Source organism: Rhinoderma darwinii, chromosome 13 (assembly GCF_050947455.1).
Source record: "Rhinoderma darwinii isolate aRhiDar2 chromosome 13, aRhiDar2.hap1, whole genome shotgun sequence".
Lineage (NCBI taxonomy): Eukaryota > Metazoa > Chordata > Amphibia > Anura > Rhinodermatidae > Rhinoderma > Rhinoderma darwinii.
In genome coordinates this window covers 12,925,606-12,951,190 of record NC_134699.1, presented here as the reverse complement: position 1 = coordinate 12,951,190, position 25,585 = coordinate 12,925,606, and the positions used below count along the sequence as shown (strand labels likewise).

Sequence of the window (25,585 nt, the reverse complement as noted above, 5' to 3'; positions counted from 1 at the left end):
AGTTACATTCTGTTTTATACTCCAGAGCTGCACTCACTATTCTGCTGGTGGAGTCACTGTGTACATACATTACATTACTTATCCTGTACTGATCCTGAGTTACATCCTGTATTATACTCCAGAGCTGCACTCACTATTCTGCTGGTGGAGTCACTGTGTACATACATTACATTACTTATCCTGTACTGATCCTGAGTTACATCCTGTATTATACTTCAGAGCTGCACTCACTATTCTGCTGGTGGAGTCACTGTGTACATACATTACATTACTTATCCTGTACTGATCCTGAGTTACATCCTGTATTATAGTCCAGAGCTGCACTCACTATTCTGCTGGTGGAGTCACTGTGTACATACATTACATTACTTATCCTGTACTGATCCAGAGTTACATCCTGTATTATACTCCAGAGCTGCTCTCACTATTCTGCTGGTGGAGTCACTGTGTACATTACATTACTTATCCTGTATTATACTCCAGAGCTGCACTCACTATTCTGCTGGTGGAGTCACTGTGTACATACATTACATTACTTATCCTGTACTGATCCTGAGTTACACCCTGTATTATACTCCAGAGCTGCACTCACTATTCTGCTGGTGGAGTCACTGTGTACATACATTACATTACTGATCCTGTATTACACAGAGAGTGTCCGCAGTATTCCCTATGTGTTGTGATGCAGTTCTTGGGACCCGCAGCCACCATGCCCAGCAGCCACACTTGTACTTATGTAGCGGTTTTACCTTTTTATCAGAATCTTCTAGATGTCATTATTTTGAGCCCCGTTGTCTTCTGACAGTTGGACGGTGCTGACTGGATATTCAGCAGCATAAACCAATAATAGAATCCATGAGAACGTGACTATTCCTGGGGGAACCTCATCTCCTCCCTATATGAAAGAAATCTGGCAATGGAGTGGGCAAAGCCGCATATAATCATAACCCCCCCCCCCCTCCATATGTACAGGATGAAATCACCTTCCCAATAACAAATGAAGCCTCTCTGTATTGCCACATGAATTTGGAGGCACACAGAGGTACAGTAGAGGCCCCATGCACCTGTATGGGAGACCTATTAGGGTTAATACAGCCGTGTACGTGAGCCCTAAGGCCGCATTTTAGCATCTGTATTATGGCCACAATATCCGGACTCCAGACCCCCGGTTAAACTAAACTTCGATCCACATAACCCACGTTTGGACTATGCACCAGATTTATTCTATGTGCATCTTCATCCTTTTTTTTACGATGAAGTTGCAGATTTTGCTGCAGAAATTTTATGCAACTGAAAATCAGTAACATTCATATGAATGGGTTGTTTCTACTTTCTGCTGCAAGTGCATGAATTTCTGCAGGTTCTGTTCGGATGGACTAGAGCTGATTTTCAGTCGCAGAACATTGCTGCAACAAAATCTACAATCTGTGTGACTGCGCCCCTGCTCTCAAATTTACAATTGAGTCCAGCAGGAAGATTTTACAGGTGTAGGAACCAATGATGACGTTTCTTTGTTCCGACCGGAATGTTGTGAGATTGGAACGTGGAACGCACAGACTTCCTGCCTCTAATCATTGGTCCTCGACCTGGAGGCAGAGCTCAGGAAAGACGAATGACTATCAGTTTACCAGCAAGCGAGAGGCGGGTCTACTCTTACCCGTAATATGATTGGCTGCTGTGCGGAAGGGCGGAGCTGGGGTTGACAGCGAGGTTTGGCGCGGCGCTGTGAGGGTAGCAGACGGTTCTGACATGGCCAATGTGCGGCTGGAGTTCAAATCGTGCGCCGGGGACGCAGACCCCCAGTCTAGGCCTGTGCTGATTCTGGGACAAGTACACAACTTGCAACGGGTGCTTTGGAACGATGTGAAAGGAAAGCTGCAGCCCAGGGTCACCGAGGAGGTGAGGAGACTTTCCGCAGGCCGGAACTTATCTGTGCCGCTCACTGTCCACGACCTTGTGTAAAAAATAAAACCCCACAAACTTGTAGGCGTGTCAGCTGCTCCTGCACTACAAGTCCCAGCATGCTCAGCTAACCGAGTGGTACTTGTAATAGAAGGACATTGCCAGGGAAAGGAGCGGTGGGTGCCCCGGCACTGCTTATTAACCAAGGGCAGGACTAGACATGTTGGTGGGCAGCGTTGTTATTTCCTGGACTGATCTAAATGGTTCCTGCAGCAACAAGTGGTCTGCAACCTGTGGCAAAACTACAACCCCCAGCATGCCCTGCCTGGAGTTGTAGTTCTGCAGCAGCAGGAGCGCCTCTCCCTGTTCCCAGCACCTTCTACATCCAGTCATATCGCGCTGCAGAGGGTATAGTACTATACAGCCCAGCATGCCTGCCTGCGGGAGTTGTAGTAGCCTGCCAGGCGTAGACGGTAATGTCCTTGTGTACAGAGTAGACTTTACCCCTCCGTTGTGCCACGGTTACAGATTAGATTTATTGCTCAGGGTCAATCTGCTGAGTATAAAGAGCAGGGTCCAGGTATGTCCCCAGCCCGAACCGATATATACTGGGCAAGGAGGTGCCCCCTATATACAGGGCATTATACGGGTCCTCCAGACCAGGGGCCACAACTCCTGTGATCACATCTTCTGCTTGTTTGCTGCCACACGGCATTCTGCCGCCATTCTGTGTAAACCTTTAAATGGCAAATTTTATTTTTAATAAAAAGATCAGTCAGTGTGTTTGGTGCAACTTTCTAAATAGTTTTTATTAAAAATAATTGTAACTTTTTTTTAGATACGGCTGCTTTGTATCCTGTATACAGAGCAGCTGTATCTAGCGCTATGACCTGAATCCGTCAGATCAGCGGGACTGATGGGTTCAGTGTCAGCGGGTCCTGCGTGTCTCTAAGTTTATAACTAAGGCCCCATGCACACGACCGTAAAATCGCCCGTAATTACGGACCCAATCATTTCTATGACGGACTGACACCACCTCGTATATTTATGGGAAGGTGTCCGTGCCATAGAAACTTAGCGAAAAAAGTATAATGTGCTTTTTTAAATTTTTTATTATTATATGGATGGTTGTCCGCGGAGGTCCGTGCCCGTAATTACAGGCACGGTCGTGTGCATGGGGCCGGAGGCTGCAAATGATGTCACCAACATGTTGCCTAGCAATGCTTAAGTAAATATGGATGCGCATCAGTAGCCGTCCGTATTTACGGAAGCTCCCATAGGCTTCTATGGGAGAGTCCGTGCCGTAATTACTGACAAGAATAGGACGGGTTGTATACATTTTTCAGCCCGGACACCCATCAGTGCAAATACAGAAAGGTGTCCGTGGCCAATAGAAATGAATGTGTCAGGAATTACTGATGAAATATACGGTCGTGTGCCTGGGGCCTTAGATGTGATCGATAACGGGTGTATCCTGCGTGTCAGAGACACAAGACCCGCTGATCTGACGGATTTGGGTCATAGCGCTAGATACAGCTGCTCTATATACAGGATAGAAAGCAGCTGTATGTCAAAAAGTAAAAATAATTTTTAATAAAAACTATTTAGAAAGTTGCACCAAACACAGACTGACCTTTTTATTAAAAAAAAAAGTTAAAAAAATATTTGCCATTCAAAGGTTTATATAGTCTTTAAAAAGGCATGGTGGCACATTCTGCCAACGCAGGGTAACATTAGAAAATGTCACTAAGAGATAACTGATTACAGCATAGATAATGGGCTGATACTTAGATATTTGTACTCCGTGATCTTGTTCTTCTAGTCAGTGCAGGTTCTGAGGATGTAGGACGAGTAAGTGTCAGGTTTTAGGGTTTTGTTTGTCTTGAACCCCCTAATAAATCCCACAGTGGCAAGAAATGTCATCCATGGGTCCCATCGAGATCTAATAACGGCACCTTCCGACACTTGTGTGCATACGATCATTCCAGATGTTGGGAGTTGTTAACCAGTCTAATGGAGGTCTTGATGGGGGGGGGGGTTTCCACCGATTTGCAATGTTTAATCCCGCTGCTAATAGAATATGACCGGCTGCTACCTCTGTGTGGAGAAGACATAACGCTAGTGCCGGGGAGGGAGAATTCTCCTGTCAGCTGTTCTAGATATAAGGTGATGTGTATGGACCGGAGCCACCACCTATATATGTACGGTCCATTACGGCCGCATCCCTCCAGCATAATTCTGAATATTTTGGCAATATGAGATGGTTATTGCCGCGTGATAACTTTATGACATTTATGGACGTTCCTTATTGGCCACGGATGTTTTTTGCGGGTTATAATGACAAATGAGAACTCCCTATAGATGGACGTCAGATGCACCGTTTTCAGTGGCGATCGTGTGACCACAGAACTCGCTCCTCAGTTTCGGGCCAGTGAAATGGTCCGGTCACTGGAAGTTGTTGTTTTTTTTTTCTCCTAAACCCCTCCTTTTCCTCCTCTCCCCCTCCTTTTCCTCCTCTCTATCCACGCACCCCAAACCTCTCCCCCTGCACGTCTTTGTCCTGGCGCAGCTTGATGTAGATGTCTAGGCTGCGTTTTAATATTCGTAGACACATCAGCCCTTTTTTTAGTGCGGTGTGACTGTGTGTAAGCAAATATCAGCAGACGCCGGGTTCACACCTACAGGACCATCTGCTAATATTTGCTTACACTCGGTGACACCGCATTAAAAAAAGGGCTGATGTGTCTCTTCGCACGCAAAGGGGTTAACACACAAGGAGGGGGGTGTTTTTCGCTCGCACTAGGGGAAAAAAACCCCGAAACAGAAATTCAGCACAATTAACCAATGTCATTTTGCGCGTTTCAGTTACTTAGATTTTTTTTATTTCTTCACCCCCAAGTTCATCTGTATCTCTGTCCTCAGGACACAGATACAGTTGAATCCAATGGTAGAGCAGGGAGCCGTAAGGTCCCTGCTCTACCATTCACTATGTATTGCCGTACGCTCACGGCTCGGTGCAGATAGATGCGAGACAGTGATGGCATCGCGCCTGTCTGTGCCACGCCATACAGACCGGAGGAGCAGAGGGATCCCCTCCACTCGACGTTAGAACTGGGTGAGGTGAGTATTTTTATTATGCACTATTTGGGCTGTGTGGGGGCAGTTATGGGGAGCATTATACTGGGTGGGGTCAGTGTCCAAGGGGTATATTATATACAGTAGTATACAGCAGGCTCGGGATAAATATTAATTCAATGGCGTGGCATGCAAAAAAGGTGAGGCCTAAATCGTTCAATTAATTTTGATTTCGGTCATAATCCCCAACCCTAGATCACATGCTGTTGTGACGCACCGACCACTGGAGGGCGTGCTTATCCCAATCATGTAGGGGACAGGTGGTCAGAACCGCTGACTACCAATGAACTGCAGGCGCTGACATGGTCACGTGACCGACGCAGCGCCCATCTATAAGTACGTAGTCCTCACTTGCCATTTACCCAGAAATCTCCTTTAAGTGGTGAACATGTCGGACCGGGAAGGACAGATGGCAGCGGATCTCGTGTGGCACGTCTGTCACCTGCTCATCAGATCTAGGTATAAACAGATTCCTGGACTGAGGTGAGTGGGGATGGATGCGTCTGGCCTTACACATCGTCTTAATGATTGTTACAGAAATATCCGTGATGGCGTTCAGCTCCGTGTATTGGCGACCAAGTGGAAACACCTGGCAACCAAATGCATGAAGGGCAGGGAGCAAAAACCCAGTCACCCGGGCGGATTTTCTAGTCACAATGTCAATGGAGGGAGTGAGAACTAAGTAAAAAAAAAAAGTTTACGTCATATCCACGAATGCGTCTATGGTGGGAGTCATTTCAGAATTATTAACCTTCCCGGGTGGATCACCGGATGTTCTCGGATCTTCTGCTCACTGGATTCGGTATTGGTTCTGTCTCTAATCATTTACCTCATACATGGAGTCATTTATGTCATCTCATTCAAGGTATGGAAGAACGCTCTCAGCACCTTAAGTCCCAACCCCACAGACAACTGTCCTCTGTACCTGAACATGGCCACAGTAGCCGCCCTGCCTTCCCGGGTCAGCCGCCATAACAGCCCTTCAGCTGCCCACTTCATCACACGTCTGATCCGAAACTGCCTCCCAGCGGGAACCGCGAGATGTGTCCTGGTAAGTAGTGACGGTCTCACCTGCCAATGTGGTGTTAGTAAATGATGGAGGGCGTTTAAGTTGCATGCAAGCAACTCTGCCCAGAGGAGCTTGCGCTTCATTATGATCCTAGGGCGGTGGTCTGTAACCTGCGGCTCTCCTGCCAGGGTAACTATAACTACTGTAGTGCTGACATAGCTGGAGAGCCGCAGTCCACAGTCCTATACATTCTTTCCCAAAAATACTGATCACAAGTCCTGGTGACGTCAGCAAAGTCCCTACTATTAAAATACCTGAATGCTTTACATGCTCCAGACTGTTCTTTATTACTAAGGACATTAAAAGCTCAGCACCAATGTATGTAGGGGCGCTGTGTAATATTTTGTGCCCTCCCACAGATGGTATGTGAACGATCAGAGGTGTTTGCCAGTGCTTGTGCCATTGCCCGAGCCTTCCCACTCTTTACCCGCCGCTCCAGTGCTTCCCGCCGAGCAGAGAAAAAGAGCATTGCGGTTGAATTTCTGTTCATTGGGCAGAACAATGGACCAATGGAAGTGACAACCCTGAAGGTAAGATGGCACCGGTATCTAGATGTTTTCATGGGGGGTTTATGCCTTCTCATACTAGTCTGGTCCTCTCATACTAGTGCCTGGAAAGTGCAACTGAGGGGGTGAGACTGGCAGCACGTATCGTGGATACTCCATGTAATGAGATGAACACCGACCACTTCATTGCGGTAAGAGCTGGAGGAGACTGATGACTGCCATCTACAAGTTTAGGATCGAGGGGGAGTAGGTCATGTATGGGGCAGGAGCAGAGCGCGTATTAGAATAGAAGATATGGCGTGTCCAGTGGCAAAGTTGATATATAATCAGACCACATGGGAGCAGCAAACTTCTCACCCTCCATTGAAATGGAGGCACCAGGCGCTGCTGCGGGGGCTGGGTAATGGTTCACAGCGCTCGTGTCTCTGCTCTACCTTGTAAATTTGGGGGCTAAATCTGAACATTAATGTTGCAGGAGATCGCAGCTGTCGGGAAGGAGCTTGGCATTACTCCAAGGATTATTCGAGATGAGGAGCTAAAGGAGCGAGGATTTGGAGGTGAGAATGGAGTGAAATGGTATGAGCGCGGTCATTGGCTACTCGTTATATAAAGTCTCTTGTTTTTGTGTAAATTCTTATGATGAGAACATGTGACGGCTCGTCATTGACATTTCTTCCTCTTGCAGAAAGTGGTCTGATTTAGTTTTTGCTTTGTGTAGGTATATATGGTGTTGGCAAAGCAGCAGAGCATCCTCCTGCCTTGGTTATCCTGAGCCATACCCCAGAAGGTGCCACTCAAACCATAGCTTGGGTTGGCAAGGGCATCGTGTACGATACGGGAGGACTCAGCATTAAGGGAAAGGTAGGACCCTCTATTCATCTCTTGATGCTGTGGGAGGGGAGAATGATGGCTGGACGTGATCCTTCTATAGGAATGCATTATGCTTCCAATATCTGGTACCCCCGTAATGGCTAGAATTAGGGGGCTGATCTCTCTCCTGCTGTGTACTTCAATGGGGTTGAATTCCGGAAGGACGGGAGTGGCGCAGTGAAAGTGCCAAAGGAGCCATGTAGCGTTTTGTTCTCAGGATTTGTGGGGTCCTTGCAGTCAGACCCCCAAATTCTAACAATATGCCAAGACTGAAAAACTTCTTGTAGCTAATAGGGAAGCCAAGTAGAGAATTCTGCAAGCTATAAGTCCTCTTGTAGGACCTATGACAGGCGTTGCCTATTGCAGACATTACCCATTTACGGTAAGTCTGGTGTATGGGGTGTAGCGGGTGCAGCCATATTGTCGCTGCTCTATTTATGTAAATCATTAGTAATCGGACTGAGCAGTGATGGAAGGTTCTAGTGATAAGGACTCGAGCGCTTGTTCTCTCTGATGGATTTCCCTTTTATTAACAGACCACAATGCCGGGTATGAAGAGAGATTGCGGAGGAGCAGCCGCAGTCCTCGGAGCCTTTAAAGCTGCAGTAAAACAGGTTGTTGGAACAGGATTTATACACACAACATTTTTGACTCGCTTTTTAGCTTTGGGTTCGGTTTATGCCTTAGGCCCCATGCACACACACCGTATATTCGCGGGAAGGTGTCTGTGCCTTAGAAGGGCTTCGCAAAAAAGAGGACATGTCCTATTTTTTGCTTTTTTTTTTTGTGTATCGGTGTGATTTAGTTCAACTTCCTAAATACATTTTGTTAAAAATAATTTTTACTTTGAGATACAGCTGCTTTATATCCTGTATACAGAGCAGCTGTATCATGCGCTTTCTGACACGCAGGATCAAGCTGTTATCGATCACATCGTTATGAACGAAGATGTGATGGATAACGGGTGGATTCTGTGTGTTAGACACACGCTGGACCCACTGACTCTGTATACAGGATATAAAGCAGCGGTCTCTCAAATGAAAGATGTATTTTTAACTAAATGTATTTCGGAAATTGGACTAATCACACCGATACACATTTTATTTTTTAAATAAAATTGTCAAAGGTGTACATAGCCTTTAAAGGGTTACACACTATATATAATATACTCAATCTGCGGTGGCCTGAAATACTTAGCCTTTCTATGGCCGGCATATAACCCTGCAGATCTCGTATTGTAGAGGTCTGTCATCGTCTGACCATACAGTAGATGGGAGGGTGGCATGTAGTGATACATGAAGGTGACGGCCAGGACACTGCTCTAGAGCCTCTTCTTCTATTCCAGGGTTTTAAGGACAACCTCCACGCCTTGTTCTGCCTGGCAGAGAACTCTGTTGGACCAAATGCAACTCGACCAGATGACATCCACTTGCTGTACTCTGGAAAGTAAGGCTAGCTGCTGCTTTTTCTGTGGGCTCCATGACAATAAAACATGGGGGATTACCGCTGCAATGTAGTAATGTAGTCCTATTGTGTCACATTAAAATAACGAGTTCAGCCAAGAAATCAATGTTGTCACATGGGAACATTGACATCTGGATTGTTTGTTCTAATTATTTAAGTTTCTCACCACTTTCAAGATCTCTGGTAGCGGTCAGGGAATGGAAACATACATTGTTTATATTCAGTGGCCAAAAATCTGTCCTGATAATGTCCAACTGATACAGCTACACTCACAGGGTTACAGAAAGGGGATGCCTTAATGAGACGACAACCTCTTTAGTATATTGGGGTGCTCTCTGGCTGTGCACCTGTCAGTCGGAAATGGTCAGGACAAGTTCTTGGCCACTGAATGTAAACTCTACATTCACTGACAGCAAGGCGATATTACGTAACTTTTCATTATGCAGTAGTGAAACTTTTTCTATTTTTACATAAAACCGCTTTAACATTGTACATTCTGCAGTTTTAATTATTGCCATTATGAATCTTACATATTTTTAGTTGTGATTTGAGACACACAGAGTTGCAAAATATTCTTCTCCGAGATATATAAACGTCTTTTATCCTTGTGCCAACATTGAAATGTTCTTCACTTTACGTAGAACTGTTGAAATTAACAACACTGACGCGGAGGGGCGGCTGGTGCTGGCGGACGGAGTGTCCTATGCCTGCAAGGATCTTAATGCAGATATCATTCTGGACATGGCGACCTTAACCGGTGCTCAGGTCAGACAGGTCAAGTAATGATACATGTTTATGCCCTCAGTTCTACCCTCCTTTAATGGTAATATGGAATCCTTCTTTTTTTTTTTTTACATTTCCTTATTTTTCAGGGCATTGCAACTGGCAAATACCACGCTGCAGTACTGACCAATAGCGAGGAGTGGGAGATGGCCTGTGTGAAGGCTGGCCGGAAGTGTGGAGACCTGGTTCACCCTCTGGTTTACTGTCCAGAGCTGCACTTCAACGAGTTCTCCTCTGCTGTGGCAGATATGAAGAACTCTGTGGCGGTGAGTGGAGGGGACTGATGTGGTGTCTCTTGTATCTTCACTACTGACCAGCTCCGATTCCTGCTCCTTATATTTACAGCTTGTATTTTAGGGGTTTGTAGGTCTTTAAATGATCACAGTAGAGTGAGGATGTGAGCTCTTAGGACTTGTAAGTGTAGTCATAGTGTTACTTGCCGTTTATGATTAATATATTGCCATCTCTAGGACCGGGAGAACGCTCAGAGTTCCTGTGCCGGCCTCTTTATTGCTTCTCACATCGGCTTTGACTGGCCTGGAGTTTGGGTGCACGTTGACATCGCTTCCCCTGTTCATGCAGTAAGTATACAGTCTCCTAAGGTGCTGTTATATGTTATACAGGTGGAGTCAGACGTTCACATACAGCTTATCCACGTTCATTAACATTCCAACCCCGGACATTTAATCCTCGCACACAGTCCCTCTCTCAGGTCAGTTAGGATGACTACTAGATTTCCAGAACGTGAAATGTCAGGATAATCCTAGAGACGATGATTCATTTCAGCTTTTCTTTCCTCACATTCCCAGTGGCTCAGAAGTTTACATACACGTGGTTAGTATTCGGTAGCGTTGCCTTCACATTGTATAACTTTGGTCAGACGTTTCTGGTAGCCTTCCACAAGCTCCTCACAATACGTTTCTGGAATTTTGGGCCATTCCTCGAGACAGAACTGGTGTAGCTGAGTCAGGTTTGTTCATAAATTTTCTACGGGATTGAGGTCTGGGCTTCGTGATGGCCATGAGAAATGAAAATTATGTAGAGATATTGAAGTTACAGCTTGGGTGCAATTGGGTCTTCAAAATCGACAATGACCCCAAGTATACTTCTAAAGTCGTGGCAAAATGGATAAAGTGAACGTAATGGAGTGGCCATCACAAAGCCCAGACCTCAATCCTATAGAAAATTTATGGGCAAAACTGAAAGAGCTTGTGCGAGCGAGGAGGCTGACAAACCTGACTCAGCTACACCGGTTCTATCTGGAGGAATGGGCCAAAATCCAGAAACGTCTGACCCAAGTTCTACAATGTGAAGGCAACGCTACCGAATACTAACCACGTGTATGTAAACTTCTGAGCCACTGGGAATGTGAAGATTAAATGTCAGGGGTTGTGAAAAACTGAGTTTTAACTGGTTGCCAACACAGGACGAGAATACTTGTTCTGAGTGGTGGGTGCTTGCCGCATTAGAATGAGCATTCTCGTCCTGTCTGATACACAGCCGCAGCCCCACTGTAACAACGGAGATAAGAAAAACCTCTGTTCACTGCCGTTCACCCCTTGAATGCCACAATCAAAGCGAAAATGAGCAGGGGAACCCCCCTTTGATCGCGTCACAGGGAATCCCTGTGACACGATGGAGGGACAGATCATACATGGACAGACAGCCCAGCGTCCATTGAAGGACCCCATGGCTGTCTGACCATATTTCCTGTTGTTAGGGCATACTTAGGTCTGTCCTAACAACTGCCTGTTTACTATCTGTATATAGATATATGCCAGGACATCAAAGGTAAAAATAAAAAATCAGTCAAAACAAATGCTAAATATTTTTTTTTTTTTACAATTGATAAACTTTACTAAATATAAATCCCAAAACATGAAACAATATACACATATTTGGTATCGCCATGACTGTAACAACCTGTACAACGTTATTTATGATTATCGGTGTATGGTATAAAAGCAATGGCACTGCTTTTTTTTTTTTCCCGCATTTTTGCCAAAATAAAATCTATAGAAATTAAACTATAATGAAAATCTAAAAATAAATAAAAATATTTTCCAAAACAAACCAGGCACTCTTTGGGATAAGAATAATTTTGTATACATTTTATTGAATTCCATATAAATATATATTTTAAAGATTTTTCATATATATCTCTTTCCTCTTTTTTCCATAGTAGAAAATTTTTGGGGAAAAGGAAAGGGTTTGAATAAACACATTTTTTTTCAAACCAGATGTACACAATTTAAAAATGTCTCCTGGCCAGGATACCAACACAAACTTTTATAACCTTACTTCCATCAATTTATCCCCCTCTAAACATAGTGACATATCATGATAGGTTATCTAAGTAATATAAATTCTATACACAAGCCATTTAAGAAACATATGAGTAATTAGCTGGAAAAAACGGTTTTTGAGATTTTTGTTCAGACACCGTTGGTCTCAGTTCACACTTGCGTTTTTTTCTTTTTTTTTACATTTTGATCCGAAACTAGCAAGCACAGTTCCTCTTATATGATGGCAATGCAAGTATAGGTAAAGAATTTAATACTCATCTTCATGTTGATCTCAAATCATGATATGTCACTATGTTTAGAGGGGGATAAATTGATGGAAGTAAGGTTATAAAAGTTTGTGTTGGTATCCTGGCCAGGAGACCTTTTTAAATTGTGTACATCGGGTTTGAAAAAAAATGTGTTTATTCAAACCCTTTCCTTTTCCCCAAAAATGTTCTACTATGGAAAAAAGAGGAAAGAGATATATATTTATATGGAATTCAATAAAATGTATACAAAATTATTCTTATCCCAAAGAGTGCCTGGTTTGTTTATTTATTTTTGAATTTTTGTCTTCCGAAACGGCACCGTGCTATATATTGATTGCATATTTTGAGATTTCTATTAGGTATGGTATATACCATTCTTTGTGTTTAGCTTATAATGAAAATGTACCAAAAAATAAAAAAAGTTATGAGCATCGGGATGCAAAGAGGGAAATATATATAATAATTGTCCATGTCCTTAAGGGGTTAATGAATATGGCTAAGGTGTATGTAAACTTCTATCTCTATGACCGTTGTCCTTTTCCACTTTGGATGGGGAGTAAAGCTGCGTGCAGACGTTCTGTACTGAGCTCTCGGAGTTTATTTACATCTTGTGATCATTCTAATATCCCAGTACAATATAGAAGGCGCCTGCACGGAGAGAGAAAGTTACCGGCAGGTAAGACTGTTCTCCACTAATGTCCACTGTTCACACAATGTCTTTGTCTGCAGGGTGAGAGAGCCACCGGCTTTGGTGTCGCGTTACTTCTGTCTCTGTTTGGTCGCGCTTCGGAGGATCCTTTACTGAACTTGGTTTCTCCTCTGGGAGAGGATGGAGTAGTTGAGACTCCTGAGAGAGATACCAAGAGGAGACGTCTTGTGTGATCGCCGTATCCTAGACCACTAAAAAAAAATCCAGCTGGTCCGATCCAGACACAGGGGTCTTCCTGTGTCTGATCTGACCATTTTGTATTCCTGGTAACTTTCCCTATCTGAAGCTGAATTTAATATAATGTACACGAGATTCGGCCCCTGAGGCTTGGAAGTTACAGGCTGTTTATCACCTTTCTAGATAGCATTGATTCCATGTAATTGGCTAACACCTCTTGCACACGACCGAGTTTGGGCCTTGAAAAACGGTCCATGTGTTTGCTGGATTTCCTGGCCCAGGTGAACGGGACTCCTGGCATCACAGACATTTATGATGATAGAAGTCTCTGCCTCCCCACGGAACTGCTGTTCTGTTCTGTATCATTTTGTTCAGTATTTAACAGCAGTTCCGTGGGGAGGCAGAGACTTCTATCATCATAAATGTCTGTGATGCCAGGAGTCCCGTTCACCTGGGCCAGGAAATCCAGCAAACACATGGACCGTTTTTCAAGGCCCAAACTCGGTCGTGTGCAAGTCTTCTACAATGCCTGTACCAGTGTCTCTTCCTACATGACTTGCTGTTTTTATTATAACTGTCTGCATATGTGATTTTGGCTTTTGCATTCAGTACATGTTGCCAGTGAATCTTTAATACACGTGACTTACTAGTAATCCTGGTTTAGTAGCTTTTTTTATAGTGTCTTGTATGTTTTGCGGTGAGAGGCTACCTACTGACCTAATGTCGTCTTCTACAATGTAATGTGCTTGACATAAAGCGTCATCCATTGACCATCAGACCCTGTGTAGTTACCGCTCCTCTCTCTCATGTGGTGAGTTTAGGAAGTCACTCGTCGTGCCGTTCTCGTGTCCATTTGATCATAGTTTCAGGAGAGCGATAGAGGAAGATTAGTTTAGCAAACAGTTGCTCCTCCAAGTCCAGGTCTCCAGTTTCTCTAACTAGGAAGATGTCTGTGCAAAGCTTCAAAATCCTGTCCACATTCGGTAACTCCTCAAACATGATGGAGCGTGAGATGCCGTTGAAGAATTCTCGGATGAATTTGCCAATGACCAGGACAACCGACATATAAAGGCCGACAATGCTGCAAGTTAAGAGAATTTTTCTTATACCATGTATGATAAAGACGTGGATTGTCTGTAAACCATCCTGATTTTGTCCTGCTCATACAGGTGGTTGACTTAAGGCTTTATTCAGACGAACGGGAAAAAGGCGCGTGATTTGCACGGACCTATATTAGTCTATGGGGCCGTGCGGACATTTGCGTGATTTTTACTCAGCGTGAGTCCGTTCTTTCGGCGTTTTGCGTGAAATCCATGCATGCCGCACGGAAGCACTTCCGTGCGAACTGCGTGATTCGCGCAACAGCTGTTAAAAGGATGATTGTAAACAGAAAAGCACCACGTGCTTTTCTGTTTACAAACATCCAAATGGAGTGTCATAATGATGGCGGCTGCGCGAAAAGCACGGAGCTGTTAAGTGGTTTTTGCGCGCGCAAAAACGCCACGCTCGTGTGAGTGAGGCCTAAGGGGGTTTTACATTGAGCAATTATCGGGCAAACATGTTTTCAGTACGGGACAGTTGTCCCGCAGCGAGACAGTGACACCTAGCGACATAGATAACTGATGCTAGAAGCCCGGCTCCCTGCAGTGTGTACAGACCGTATATCACGGACCAAACACGCTCTTTAGGGTGACCGGGCAGGAGAGCAATTAGGCCTTGTTCACACATGCAGTTTTGAGTCCATTTTATTTTTAAAGACAAAACCTTATGATTAAATATTATATAAGTGGGGGTATCATACCTGCGTCCCGCCCACTGGCTACCATAAGGGATCCTTGTTCCTATGGACTGTCGCTGTGGGAAGTTGTATGAATCGATGGTAAAACATGGCCCACTAGGAGATATGGAAACAGCTGCGTCCTATAGACTTGTATGAAGGTTCGGCCATCGCTCCATACAACTTATTCCTACAGCAGCTGTTAATAGGAGGAGGGGCAGGGTTACATGCTGTGTTGTACAACTACCCACTGAGGCCTTCCTATGGTTGGTAAATGTTAAAGGGATTTTCCCATCAGGGACATTTAGGAAATATCCACAGGATATGTCAGATATATACGGGTCCCACCTCTGGGACCTGCACCTATTTCTACAACGGGGCCCCCTAAACCCCGTTCTACTGCTCTGTGATGTGGCTGAAGCTCGCTGAGCTGCGCTGTTTCCGTAAGTCCCATAGAACTGAAAGGTAGTTACAGAAACAGCGCAGCTCTCATGCTACGCTGCTTCCGGAAGCGTACGCTAATCCAGTAGCTGTGTGAGCAGGACCTTGTCAGGTTAGGTTTTCAGCTTCTAAATGTAAAGTAACTTTCTATGCACTAAAAATGGTGAGGAATTCTAATATTAGAAAGCGGTATAACATAATTATTTACATAGATCTGGACAACCCCTGTAATATCATTTGGAGTTTTCACACGAGTAATTTACCATTTTCCTTTTATCATCCTTAGACCAGTTTCACATGGTGCATTTTAGGGTCCACATTAAGGCTACATCACCTCCGCACCATAAAGGGCTCCGTTGAACTGTGTCCATAAAATGCGGCTGCATCCCAACCATGTGAAACGGGAACATATAATAAGAGGTGCGTACAAGTCCTTTTAAGTTTAGGCCGTGGGTTATTCCAGTATGTAGGGAAGCGAGGCTTCCATATTAGTTCTACACCTACTATAGAGAAATCTGATGAGCCATTGTCACAGTTTTACACACTGGGGGAAATTTACTAAGGGCTTATTTAACTTTCCTAGGAGGCGCAGGCCTCTTAATTTGGTGCATTTTTTTGGCTGTCCTAAAGACGGAAATTCCGTGGCATTTTTAAATCGGCAGCGTGTCCTATCAACTGTGGATTTTTTGATCCATATTTGCTATGCAAAGGGTTAATTTTGCATGCACATTTTGCTGCAGATTTAAGGCCATCCGGAGTGTGGCAAATATCAGCTGTTTGTGCATCAATTCTCTAAGGCCTCATGCACACGACTGTATTTTTTCCCACCCGTAAATACTGGCGTAAATACGGGTCCGGTGTCACACGTATTCCACCCGTTTTGCACCAGTATTTACGAACCCGTGCCCGTAAATATGGGTCTGGTGTCACCCGTATTTACGGGCACGTTTTTGGCGGCAAAATAGCACTGCACTAATCGGCAGCCCCTTCTCTCTATCAGTGCAGGATAGAGAGAAGGGACAGCCTTTTCTGTAATAAAAGTTAAAGAAATTCATACTTACCCGGCCGTTGTCTTGGTGACGCGTCCCTCTCTTCACATCCAGCCCGACATCCCTGGGTGACGCGGCAGTCCATGTGACCGCTGCAGCGGTCACATGGCCTGAAACGTCATCCAGGACGTCGGGCCGGATGTCCGGACTGGAGGAAGCAGGAAGTTGTCGGTAAGTATGAACGTCTTTTATTTTTTACAGGTTTATACTGATCGGTAGTCACTGTCCAGGGTGCTGAAAGAGTTACTGCCGATCAGTTAACTCTTTCAGCTGCCTGGACAGTGACTATTTACTGACGTCGCTTAGCAACGCTGCCGTAATGACGGGTGCACACATGTAGCCACCCGTCATTACGAGAGCTCCATAGACTTCTATGGACTGTCCGTGCCGTTATTACGGCCTGAAATAGGACATGTTCTATCTTTTTCAACGGCACGGGCACCTTTCCGTGAGAAAACGGGAAGGCACCCGTCACCAATAGAAGTCTATGAGCCCGTTATTACGACCCGTAATAACGGGAGTTTTTACGGTCGCGTGCATGAGGCCTAACCAAAGTAGATTTAGCTCTAAATACTGCGCCACGTCTGACATCTTACCCGTATCCAGCTAGAAATCCCAGACTCTGAGGACTGGCTTTATCGTTGTATATAACAAGTCCGATATTCTGGCTGCAGCCGGCAGGGCCACACGCTGGACTCCACTCCTGGATCAGCCACCACTCTGTCACTTGACCAGATGTGGTGTTCATAGACAGCTGCTGTAATTTTAGGGTTAAATTTCTGAAAAATGCGTATTTCTGGACATCTTCTGCCTTATCTGAATATTCTGAAAAATGAGCAAAGGAGAAAACGTAATCTCCATTTCATAGTAAAATATATATATATACTTTTTTTTTTGAAGAGAGTCTGGACTTCAACCCGCACGAAATATCAATCTGTTCTTACCTGTTTGAAGCCGGTGAGCAATTTTTGCTTCCGCTCCAGCATTTGCTCTGAGATGTTTCGGCAGAATATTCTTCAGCATGCTAACAAAAACATGAATGTAGAGATTTGTGGTTGTCGGTATCTGCATGTAATAGTTTAAAGGGGTATTTCAGCCAGTAAAAATTGATGACCTATCCTCATTATGGGCCATCAATAGCTGATGGGTCAGGGTCTGACTTTCGGGACCCCCATAGATCAGCTGTTTTGAAGGGGGTACAGCGCTGCTTCCCCTTCATTTCTACTTGCTCACTGTGAATCGTCGACACGCATTTAGATGATCGGCGGGGGTCCTGGGAGTCGGACCCCGTCCCATCAGCTATTAATGGCCTATCCTGAGGATAGGCCATCAATTTTTATTTTGGCTGGAAAACCCCTTTAAGATTCCAGGTGGCGCGGTGAAATACTTATTTAGCTCCATAATACCCTGTTTGTAAGTTTGACAGCTGGTACTTGGTAAACCTGTCAGGGGGATAGAAGCTGAGCTCCCTGATAAATACCTTTATATGATGTGAAGCAGGATTTCTGGGTAAAGGGCAGAATAAGTCCTGACCGAACTCCAAGGACAGAGAAGGCCACAAACTGACATTTATTTTGTAGTGAGTGATAAATCACTGTCCATAGGAATGCATCGTGTAGCGATTTGTTTTTCATCGCTGCGTGCTGGGATTTCCGAGCTACACGATGCATTCCTATGGACAGTGATTTATCGCTCACTACAAAAGCCTAGGTCTAGCCCCAGCCTAAGGCCTCCTCTGTACACACAGCCTGTTTGGGTGGGGTGAGCAGAACTCCTCAGAGTCCTGTCGGGGTTTACTCTATTCTTTACTCAGAAATCCTGCTTCACATCATATAAACCTATATATCAGAACTCCGCTTCTATCCCCCGATCATATACCGCAGCATAAATTACCTGACAGATATACCCTTTAAAGTGAACCTAACAATATGCTAAGGCTCCTCTTAGACGGCCTACATGAGCCGTGTAAACTAGCACCAAACAATGAGACCGCTCGTTGATCGGCACTCGTTTTCTTGTTCTGTATAGGGACGAGCGATTGTTACTCTGATTTGCTCGTACCTATACATTTCTATCATGTCGGCAGCGCGTCTCCTGTTTACACAGGACAATGATCGGGAACGAGCGCTCACATGAACACCTGTGTAAAAGGCCAATTACAGGCCACTTTTTTTTGTTGAAATGAAATACATACACCGGCTCCTTCCTTTCTCCTTTGAGCATCTGGACTATGTGGTCACGGGTTTCTGTGTCCTCATAGCATACTGTGTGCTTCCCAAAACTCTCTGCACTCTTTACAATAGACGCGTTCCTGGAACACAAAAAGTTATGGCCATTAATATAAGACCCAGCTCTGTGATCTGTCTGTATCACTAACATGACGGGTGCCATCTACAGCTGCCATCTCACCTAAGAATACTCCAGTGAATATCAAAGTATATGTGAGTAGATAGTGACAGCTCCTCTATCATGGCCTCACGGCTGGCTGGGCTTATGGTCCACAGTAGACTGGCATTGCTCTTTATCTTGGCAGTTACAATGTCCTCCGGCATGTAATTAACAATGAACTGCATTGCAGACTGGGTATGAAATAGAAGACAAATGTAATTCAATAGCCCAAAGTGGATCATGTTACAAGTGACACAGATAGGACCCGAAGTGGATGATCAAACATACCTGATTTATATCGTGAGAGCTACCATGATTGATCCCATTTTACCCTTTGCACTAATGTGTAGATTATAAAACTATCCAGTGTTGCCCCCCATCTCCCCCATCTATGAATACTCACAGGATGTAATGCGTATCTGTAGGTCAGTTCATCATAGGCGGCCTGAGAATAGGGGACCAGGTTCTGCTGCTGAGCGCTCATCGTGAACAGGGGCTGAAAGATATAATAAAATGCTAAATCCTCCTTATTTCAGTGCTGGCATGCGGTGGTCTAGAAGGTGTTCACGACAAAGCTATCCACCAAAGACAGATAACACCCTGAAAAACATTTTATTAATGTCATCGCTCCCTGACAGATGATATTTAATCAGGTTACATTTCTAATAGAAGTGTTACTACTAATAATGAAAGTGTTAGGCATCCAGCACTACCAGGCACGTGGGGTAGTCCTCCGCTTGGGACCCCCTCTATTAGAGCTACAACGAGCAGCTCCCGTTCTGGTGGATTCAGCACGACCGCCTACTACATGACGAGGTGCTGTGTAATACATTTGGCATGTGACTCGCAGTGGTTTCCGCAGTAATGCACACTCGCTCATCAGCGGTCCTTTAAAGTCTAACCCCACGTAGACCCTGAGCTTCTGCTAACATTTCAACCCCCCACATATATGTGCATTATATTTTTCACTTTTTATCTGTCCTTTGCTCTCCTTGTCTTCCCTCCTTATAAGATGATCAGATACTGCTGACCCTAGATATTGGCAAGAATTTAATAGTGGCATTATGCCAGTTTTCTGGTGCATGCCATGTTTGATGCTCGCTGCGTTTTAAAAAAAAAAAACCGTGGCTGCGGTGGAGCCACCTGCGGCCGAAAAGATTTACTATAATTTGATCCAGAATCTGGCATAAATGATAGAAAAAAAAAATGTACGTGCGCTAGAAGCTGGCGTTGATTTCACTCTGGCTCGCATGGACAGCCAAAGATGCGTTTATTAAGAGCTCTGCTTCTTTTAATAAACTCGTCACATCTCACTCCTGGGGGCCTCAATCTAAGACTGGCGTATTAAACCTGCGTCATTGCGTATATTCCACACGGTCACAATACAGGACGTTACTGACGGCATCAGCATGAAGAATGGATGATCGAGGTGGAAAACGATTGTTTCAAGGTATTTTTTTTACTGAGGGAAAATCCCTACAATGTAAAAGTCATACAACAAAGTATGAATGCGTTGAAGCGTACGAGTATATATAATAAGGTGTAGTGAGGTTACATGACCTTGTACCTCGTAGCCGCTGATGCTGATCTGCATAGACACATCCAGGGGTTGATTGGTAACACCGGCTACGGACTTCACCAATGACATAAAGAGTAAAGGGAACCAGACAATGCAGATCAAGGCAAATATAATCACTCCACCCATCCCGTATTTCACAATCATTTTCTTCTTCTGCCCTGGGGGCTCTGGGTATTTCTACAAAAAGACAGAAAAGCAAAACAGGTGCATAAGGCTGGAAAGTATGGAAGGTACCCCAATCCTTACAAAACCAGTAGGGTTTAGTGGATCGACTGCTATTATATTAGTTCTGTGTATGAGCGTCAATGATAGCACCAATGCAATCTTCTGGCAGAGATAGGTAAAGATGAACATGCCCTAAAATTTGTGAGGAGGTGTAACTGCGTTTTTTAACTAAGGCTACATTCAGACGAGCGTAGCTAACCTCCGACATGAAAAATTGCAGTTTTTACGTCCGAGGTGCACCTGTGAAGGACGCATTGTCACGGATCTTTCGCACGTTCTGTTGAAACAACGGTCGTGTGAACGGCCTTATTGAAATACATGAATCGTGCGACGGCTGTCACACGGATGAGAAACACGCTTGTCTGAGTGAGCTCTAAGGCAGGTTTCGGACAGTTTTAATACAGTTGCAAGGCCCTCCATAGTCCTACTCCAGAACGCTAGAGGGATCTAGATTCAGTATAGTAGAACCGCAGGAGTCTTGGTCTTGCATTTGTAATACGGATGCGAAATTGTAGCCATGTTATGGCCATCAAAAGCTGACCTATGTCTAGGCATCTCCTGACACACGCAGGTGTGTAAGTACTAGGGATGCACGATGCATTGAAACTTCAATACTCTGCATCCCGAAACGGTTCGATACCGTTATTTCATGTATTTCGATACTAAGATGTGCGGCCGCACAGCTCAGCATTGTAACACATGAATGTGTGAGAGCGGGGCTACGGCTGTATCATAGTCATTGCCCGCGGTCAGCATGAGGTGACGCGACCAGCGCTGCACTAATGAGCGGTGGCACGGAAGACAGAACATGGCGGGCGCACTCCAAAACACCCCCATGTTCTGTCTTCGGTGCCTGCGTCGCAGCTTATTAGTGCAGTGCCAGCCGCAGCCCCGCTCTATAACGGCGGATATCAGAGAAACCTCTCATCTCGGCTCAAAGCTGATTGCAGCATTCAAGAGGAAGTGAGAAGGGGGGATGCCCCTTGGATCGCATCACAGGAATCCCTGTGATGTGATTGAGGGACATACCATATATGGGCAGAGAGCCCAGGGCTGTCCTACCAACTGCATAGGCTAATGTACTGGCAATATAGATATATGCCAGGACATTACAGTTTACAAATAAGGTAAAAACAAAGTAAAATTAAATTTAAACAAATACACATACACCTTTTTTACAATAAACATTAAAATAAGTCTCAATACATAAAATATTCAGATATTGGGTATTGGCAAGGCCATAATAAAATTAAAACTGCTTTCTTTCACTTATTGTGGGGCACGAGGTGTGATGAATTTAACATCCATGTGCCTCACATTAACCCATTATGACTGAGAAACATGATGGGATTAATTAATGTGAGGCACATTCAAAATTCATCGTGCCACACATCAGAAAACGGAAGAACTCTTTTTAATTTATTACTGTTGGCAAAGTATCGTTTTGGTATCGGAAAAACAATACTACACGAAGTATCGGTATCGTCACATCCCTGGTAAGTACTATGTTTGTGTGTGAGCGAGTGCACGAATGCATGTACGTACAAGAGTGTATACGTGTGTGTAAGCATGAGTGCGCGTGAGTACGTGCGCGGGTTTGTATGTGTGCATAAGTGTGTATGTACGCGCGTGAATGTGCGAGTGCACGTGTACATGTAAGTGTAAGAGTGTGTGTTTGTGGGTACGTGTGCGCACCAGTGTGTGAAAGTGTATGTATGAGTGAGAGTGTTTGTAAGTGTATGAGTACGTGAGTGCACAAGTGCATTTGTATGCGTGTGTGAGTCTGCGCAAGTATGTGTGCGTGTAAGTGTGCGCATGTGTACGTGTACATGTACATGCGCGCGAGTATGTGTACGTGCATGTACGCGAGTTCATTTGTATGTGTACATGTAAGTATAAGTGTGTATGTGTACGCGTAAGTACGTGCACAAGTAAGTATGTGTGCATGAGTATGAGTGTGCATGTGTGCGCGAGTGCATATGTATGTGTACGTGTACGCGTGTGAGTGTGTTTGTATTTGTGCGCGCGCGTATGTGAGTGCAAACGTGTGCGAGTGCATTTGTGTGTGTGTGTGCGCGCGAGTACACGAGTGTAAGTGCGCGAGTGCATTTGTATGTGTGCGCGCGTGTGCAAGTAAGTGTAAGTATGTGTACGTGCATGTACGCGAGTTCATGTGTGTGTGTGCGCGCGCGCGTGCATGTACGCGAGTAAGTGTGCGTGCACGCACGTACGCGTGTGCATGTAAGTATGTGTACGTGCATGTACGCGAGTGTATGAGTGTTTGTATGTGTACATGTAAGTGTGTGCATGAGTATGAGTGTGTGTGTGTACGCGAGTGCATACGTATGAGTGTGTTTGTACGTGCGCGCGTGCTACTGTGTATGTACGCGCGTGAGTATGTGTTTGTGTGTGTATGTGTACGCGCGCGAGTGCATTTGTGCGTGAGTACGTGTACATAAGTGTGCGTATGTGTGTGCGCGTGAGTATACGCGCGTGAGTGTATACGTGTGTGTGCGAGTACGTGCATGTACGCGAGTGCGTGAGTATGTGTACATGTAAGTGTGTGTGTGCGCGCGCGAGTACGTATGAGTATGTGCGCATGTGTACATGTAAGTATACAAAAATAGATATTGGGATGCACTCCTCAATCAATTGGCGTGGTGCTAGTAAGGTAGGGACGAGAATCCCACAATATTGAAAATATATAACCCCAGCACTCACAGAGGTACGCAAAAGATCCAGATGCAAACAAATTTAAGTTTTATTGCAACAAAAGATGGTAAAGTTGAGGTGGAAAGCGACTTGGTAAAGACGTTTCGGCCGAACCTCGGCCTTTGTCACGGTCGCTGTAAGACGATATCACTGGTATGGGTTGTCCGCCGGATATTCCCTGTGTGTCGCGCGAGTGCATTTGTGCATGTACGCGTGAACAAGTGTATGTGTGCATGTACGTGCGCGCATGAGTATTTGTATGTGTGAGTGTATGTGTAAGTAAGTGTATATGTGCGTACCAGTGTGTACGTGCGCGCATGAGTATTTGTATGTGTGCGCAAGTGAGTGTGTTTGTATGTGTGCGTAAGAGTGTGTGCGCGTGAATGTACGCGTGTGCGCGTGAATGTACGCGCATGTGTGTATGTACGCGAGTGTGTAAGTGAGTACGTGTGCATGAGTATGAGTGTGTTTGTACGTGTGCGCGCGTGAGTACGTGTACATGTGCGCGAGTGTGTGCGCGCGAGTACACAAGTGTATGTGCGCGCGAGTACACGAGTGTATGTGCGCATGTGTACATGTAAGTATAAATGTGCGCGCGAGTACACGAGTGCATGTGTATGTACGTGTGTGTGCGTACATGCGCAAGTAAGTGTATGAGTACGTGAGTGCACGAGTGCATTTGTATGCGTGTGTGTGTGTGTGCGCAAGTACGTGTACATGAGTATGTGTACGTATGTGTGCATTTGTATGTGTACGTGCATGTACGCGAGTGTGTTTGTATGTGTACATGTGTGTGTGTGTACGCGAGTGCATATGTATGTGTACGTATGAGTGTGTTTGTATGTGTGCGCGTGAGTGCACGAGTGCATTTGTACGTGCGCGAGTACGTGTACGTGTACGTGTGTATGCGCGCAAGTGAGTGTGTGTAAGTGTACTCGCGCGAGTGCGTGTGAGTACGTGTACATAAGTGTGCGTGTGTGTGAGTATGTGTACGCGTGCGCGCGCATGTGTACATGTAAGTATAAGTGTGCGCATGTGTATGTACGTGTGTAAGTGTATGTGTGCGCGTGAGTACGTGTATGTACACGAGTGCGTGTGTGTGTGCGAGTACGTGCATGTACGCGAGTGCGTGAGTATGTGCGCATGTGTACATGTAAGTATAAGTGTGCGCGTGAGTGCACGAGTGCATGTGTGCGCAAGTAAGTGTATGAGTGCGTGTGAGTGCGCGCGAGTGTGTGAGAAAGTGTGCGTGTAAGTGAGAGTGTGTGTTTGTAAGTATGTGTGCGCGCGTGAGTACGTGTGCGCGAGTGCATTTGTATGCGCGCGCGCGTATACGTGAAAGTGTGTGCGTATGTGTGTGCGCGTGAGTACGTGTAAGTATGTGTACGTGCATGTACGCAAGTGCATTTGTGTGCGCGAGTACGTGTGTATGAGTATGTGTGTACGTGTGTGTAAGTGTGTGCACGCGCATGAGTGTACACGTGTGTAAGTAAGTGTATGTGTGCGTACCAGTGTGTGAAAGTGTATGTGCGTGCGCGTAAGTACGTGCATGTACGCGTGTTCATTTGTATGTGCGTGTGCGCGTAAGTACGTGTACATGTAAGTACGCGTGTGTGTGCGCGTGCGTGTACGCGTGTGAGTGTGCGCATGTACGCGAGTGTATGTGTACGTGCGCGTGAGTACGTGCGCGCATGAGTATTTGTATGTGTGCGCGAGTGTGTGTGCGCAAGTGAGTGTGTTTGTATGTGTACATGTGCACGAGTGCATACGTGTGTATGTGTGCGTAAGTGAATGTACGCGCATGAGTGTAAGTAAGTGTATATGTGCGTACCAGTGTGTGAAAGTGTATGTGCGCATGTACGTGAGTGTGTACGTGTACGCGTAAGTATGTGTGTGTGCGCGTGTGTGTATGTATGAGTATGTGTGAGCGCGAGTACGTGTATGTGTGCACAAGTGAGTGTGTTTGTATGTGTACATGTAAGTATAAGTGTGTACGTGTGCGTGAGTGCATACGTGTATGTGTGCGTAAGAGTGTGTGAAAGTGTGTGTATGTACGCATGTACGTGAGTGTGTAAGTGAGTACGTGTACGCGTGAGTACGTGTGCATGAGTATGAGTGTGTTTGTACGTGTAAGTAAGTGTATGAGTGTGTTTGTATGTGTGCGCCTGTGAGTGTGCATGTGTGCGCGAGTACGTGTACGCGTGTGAGTGAGAGTACGTGTACATGTAAGTGTGTGTACGTACGT

The 25,585-nt window shown here is 45.2% G+C and overlaps 2 protein-coding genes and 1 long non-coding RNA gene across 12 annotated transcripts in view; 2 read left to right on the top strand and 1 right to left on the bottom strand.

Annotated features, from left to right (window-relative positions):
- The first annotated feature begins 1,664 nt into the window (after positions 1–1,664).
- NPEPL1 (aminopeptidase like 1) lies at positions 1,665–13,466 on the top strand. The gene is made up of 12 exons (XM_075846773.1): positions 1,665–1,899; positions 5,903–6,088; positions 6,466–6,636; positions 6,714–6,803; positions 7,088–7,169; positions 7,331–7,473; positions 8,019–8,096; positions 8,828–8,928; positions 9,588–9,711; positions 9,819–9,995; positions 10,200–10,310; positions 13,013–13,466. The coding sequence occupies exons 1-12, from the start codon at positions 1,750–1,752 to the stop codon at positions 13,163–13,165; spliced, it is 1,566 nt and encodes a 521-aa protein (XP_075702888.1). The 5' UTR covers positions 1,665–1,749; the 3' UTR covers positions 13,166–13,466.
- A 176-nt stretch (positions 13,467–13,642) lies between these two features.
- Positions 13,643–25,585, bottom strand: part of LOC142666727 (piezo-type mechanosensitive ion channel component 2-like) — a 224,171-nt gene continuing 212,228 nt past the window's right edge. For all 10 annotated transcript variants that reach the window (XM_075846886.1, XM_075846883.1, XM_075846882.1 and 7 more), the window contains 7 exons: positions 20,392–20,580; positions 19,228–19,320; positions 18,846–19,015; positions 18,631–18,747; positions 17,381–17,460; positions 17,033–17,261; positions 13,643–14,250 (listed from right to left, as the gene is read on the bottom strand). In XM_075846886.1, coding sequence (XP_075703001.1) covers positions 13,995–14,250; positions 17,033–17,261; positions 17,381–17,460; positions 18,631–18,747; positions 18,846–19,015; positions 19,228–19,320; positions 20,392–20,580 — 1,134 coding nt within the window. In that variant the 3' untranslated portion in view covers positions 13,643–13,994. The remainder of the gene's footprint in view (positions 14,251–17,032; positions 17,262–17,380; positions 17,461–18,630; positions 18,748–18,845; positions 19,016–19,227; positions 19,321–20,391; positions 20,581–25,585) is intronic.
- LOC142666731 (uncharacterized) overlaps positions 14,506–25,585 on the top strand; it is a 31,572-nt gene continuing 20,492 nt past the window's right edge. Inside the window, exon 1 of the long non-coding RNA XR_012851724.1 lies at positions 14,506–15,807. This is a non-coding gene — a long non-coding RNA (uncharacterized LOC142666731). The remainder of the gene's footprint in view (positions 15,808–25,585) is intronic.

Excerpts from the sequence above, each read along its gene's own strand:
- NPEPL1 (XM_075846773.1), top strand. The coding sequence starts at position 1,750 with ATGGCCAATGTGCGGCTGGAGTTCAAATCGTGCGCCGGGGACGCAGAC. Across the intron at positions 1,900-5,902 it reads AGCCCAGGGTCACCGAGGAG|GTATGGAAGAACGCTCTCAG; the intron begins GTGAGGAGACTT and ends ATCTCATTCAAG. Across the intron at positions 9,712-9,818 it reads CGACCTTAACCGGTGCTCAG|GGCATTGCAACTGGCAAATA; the intron begins GTCAGACAGGTC and ends CTTATTTTTCAG.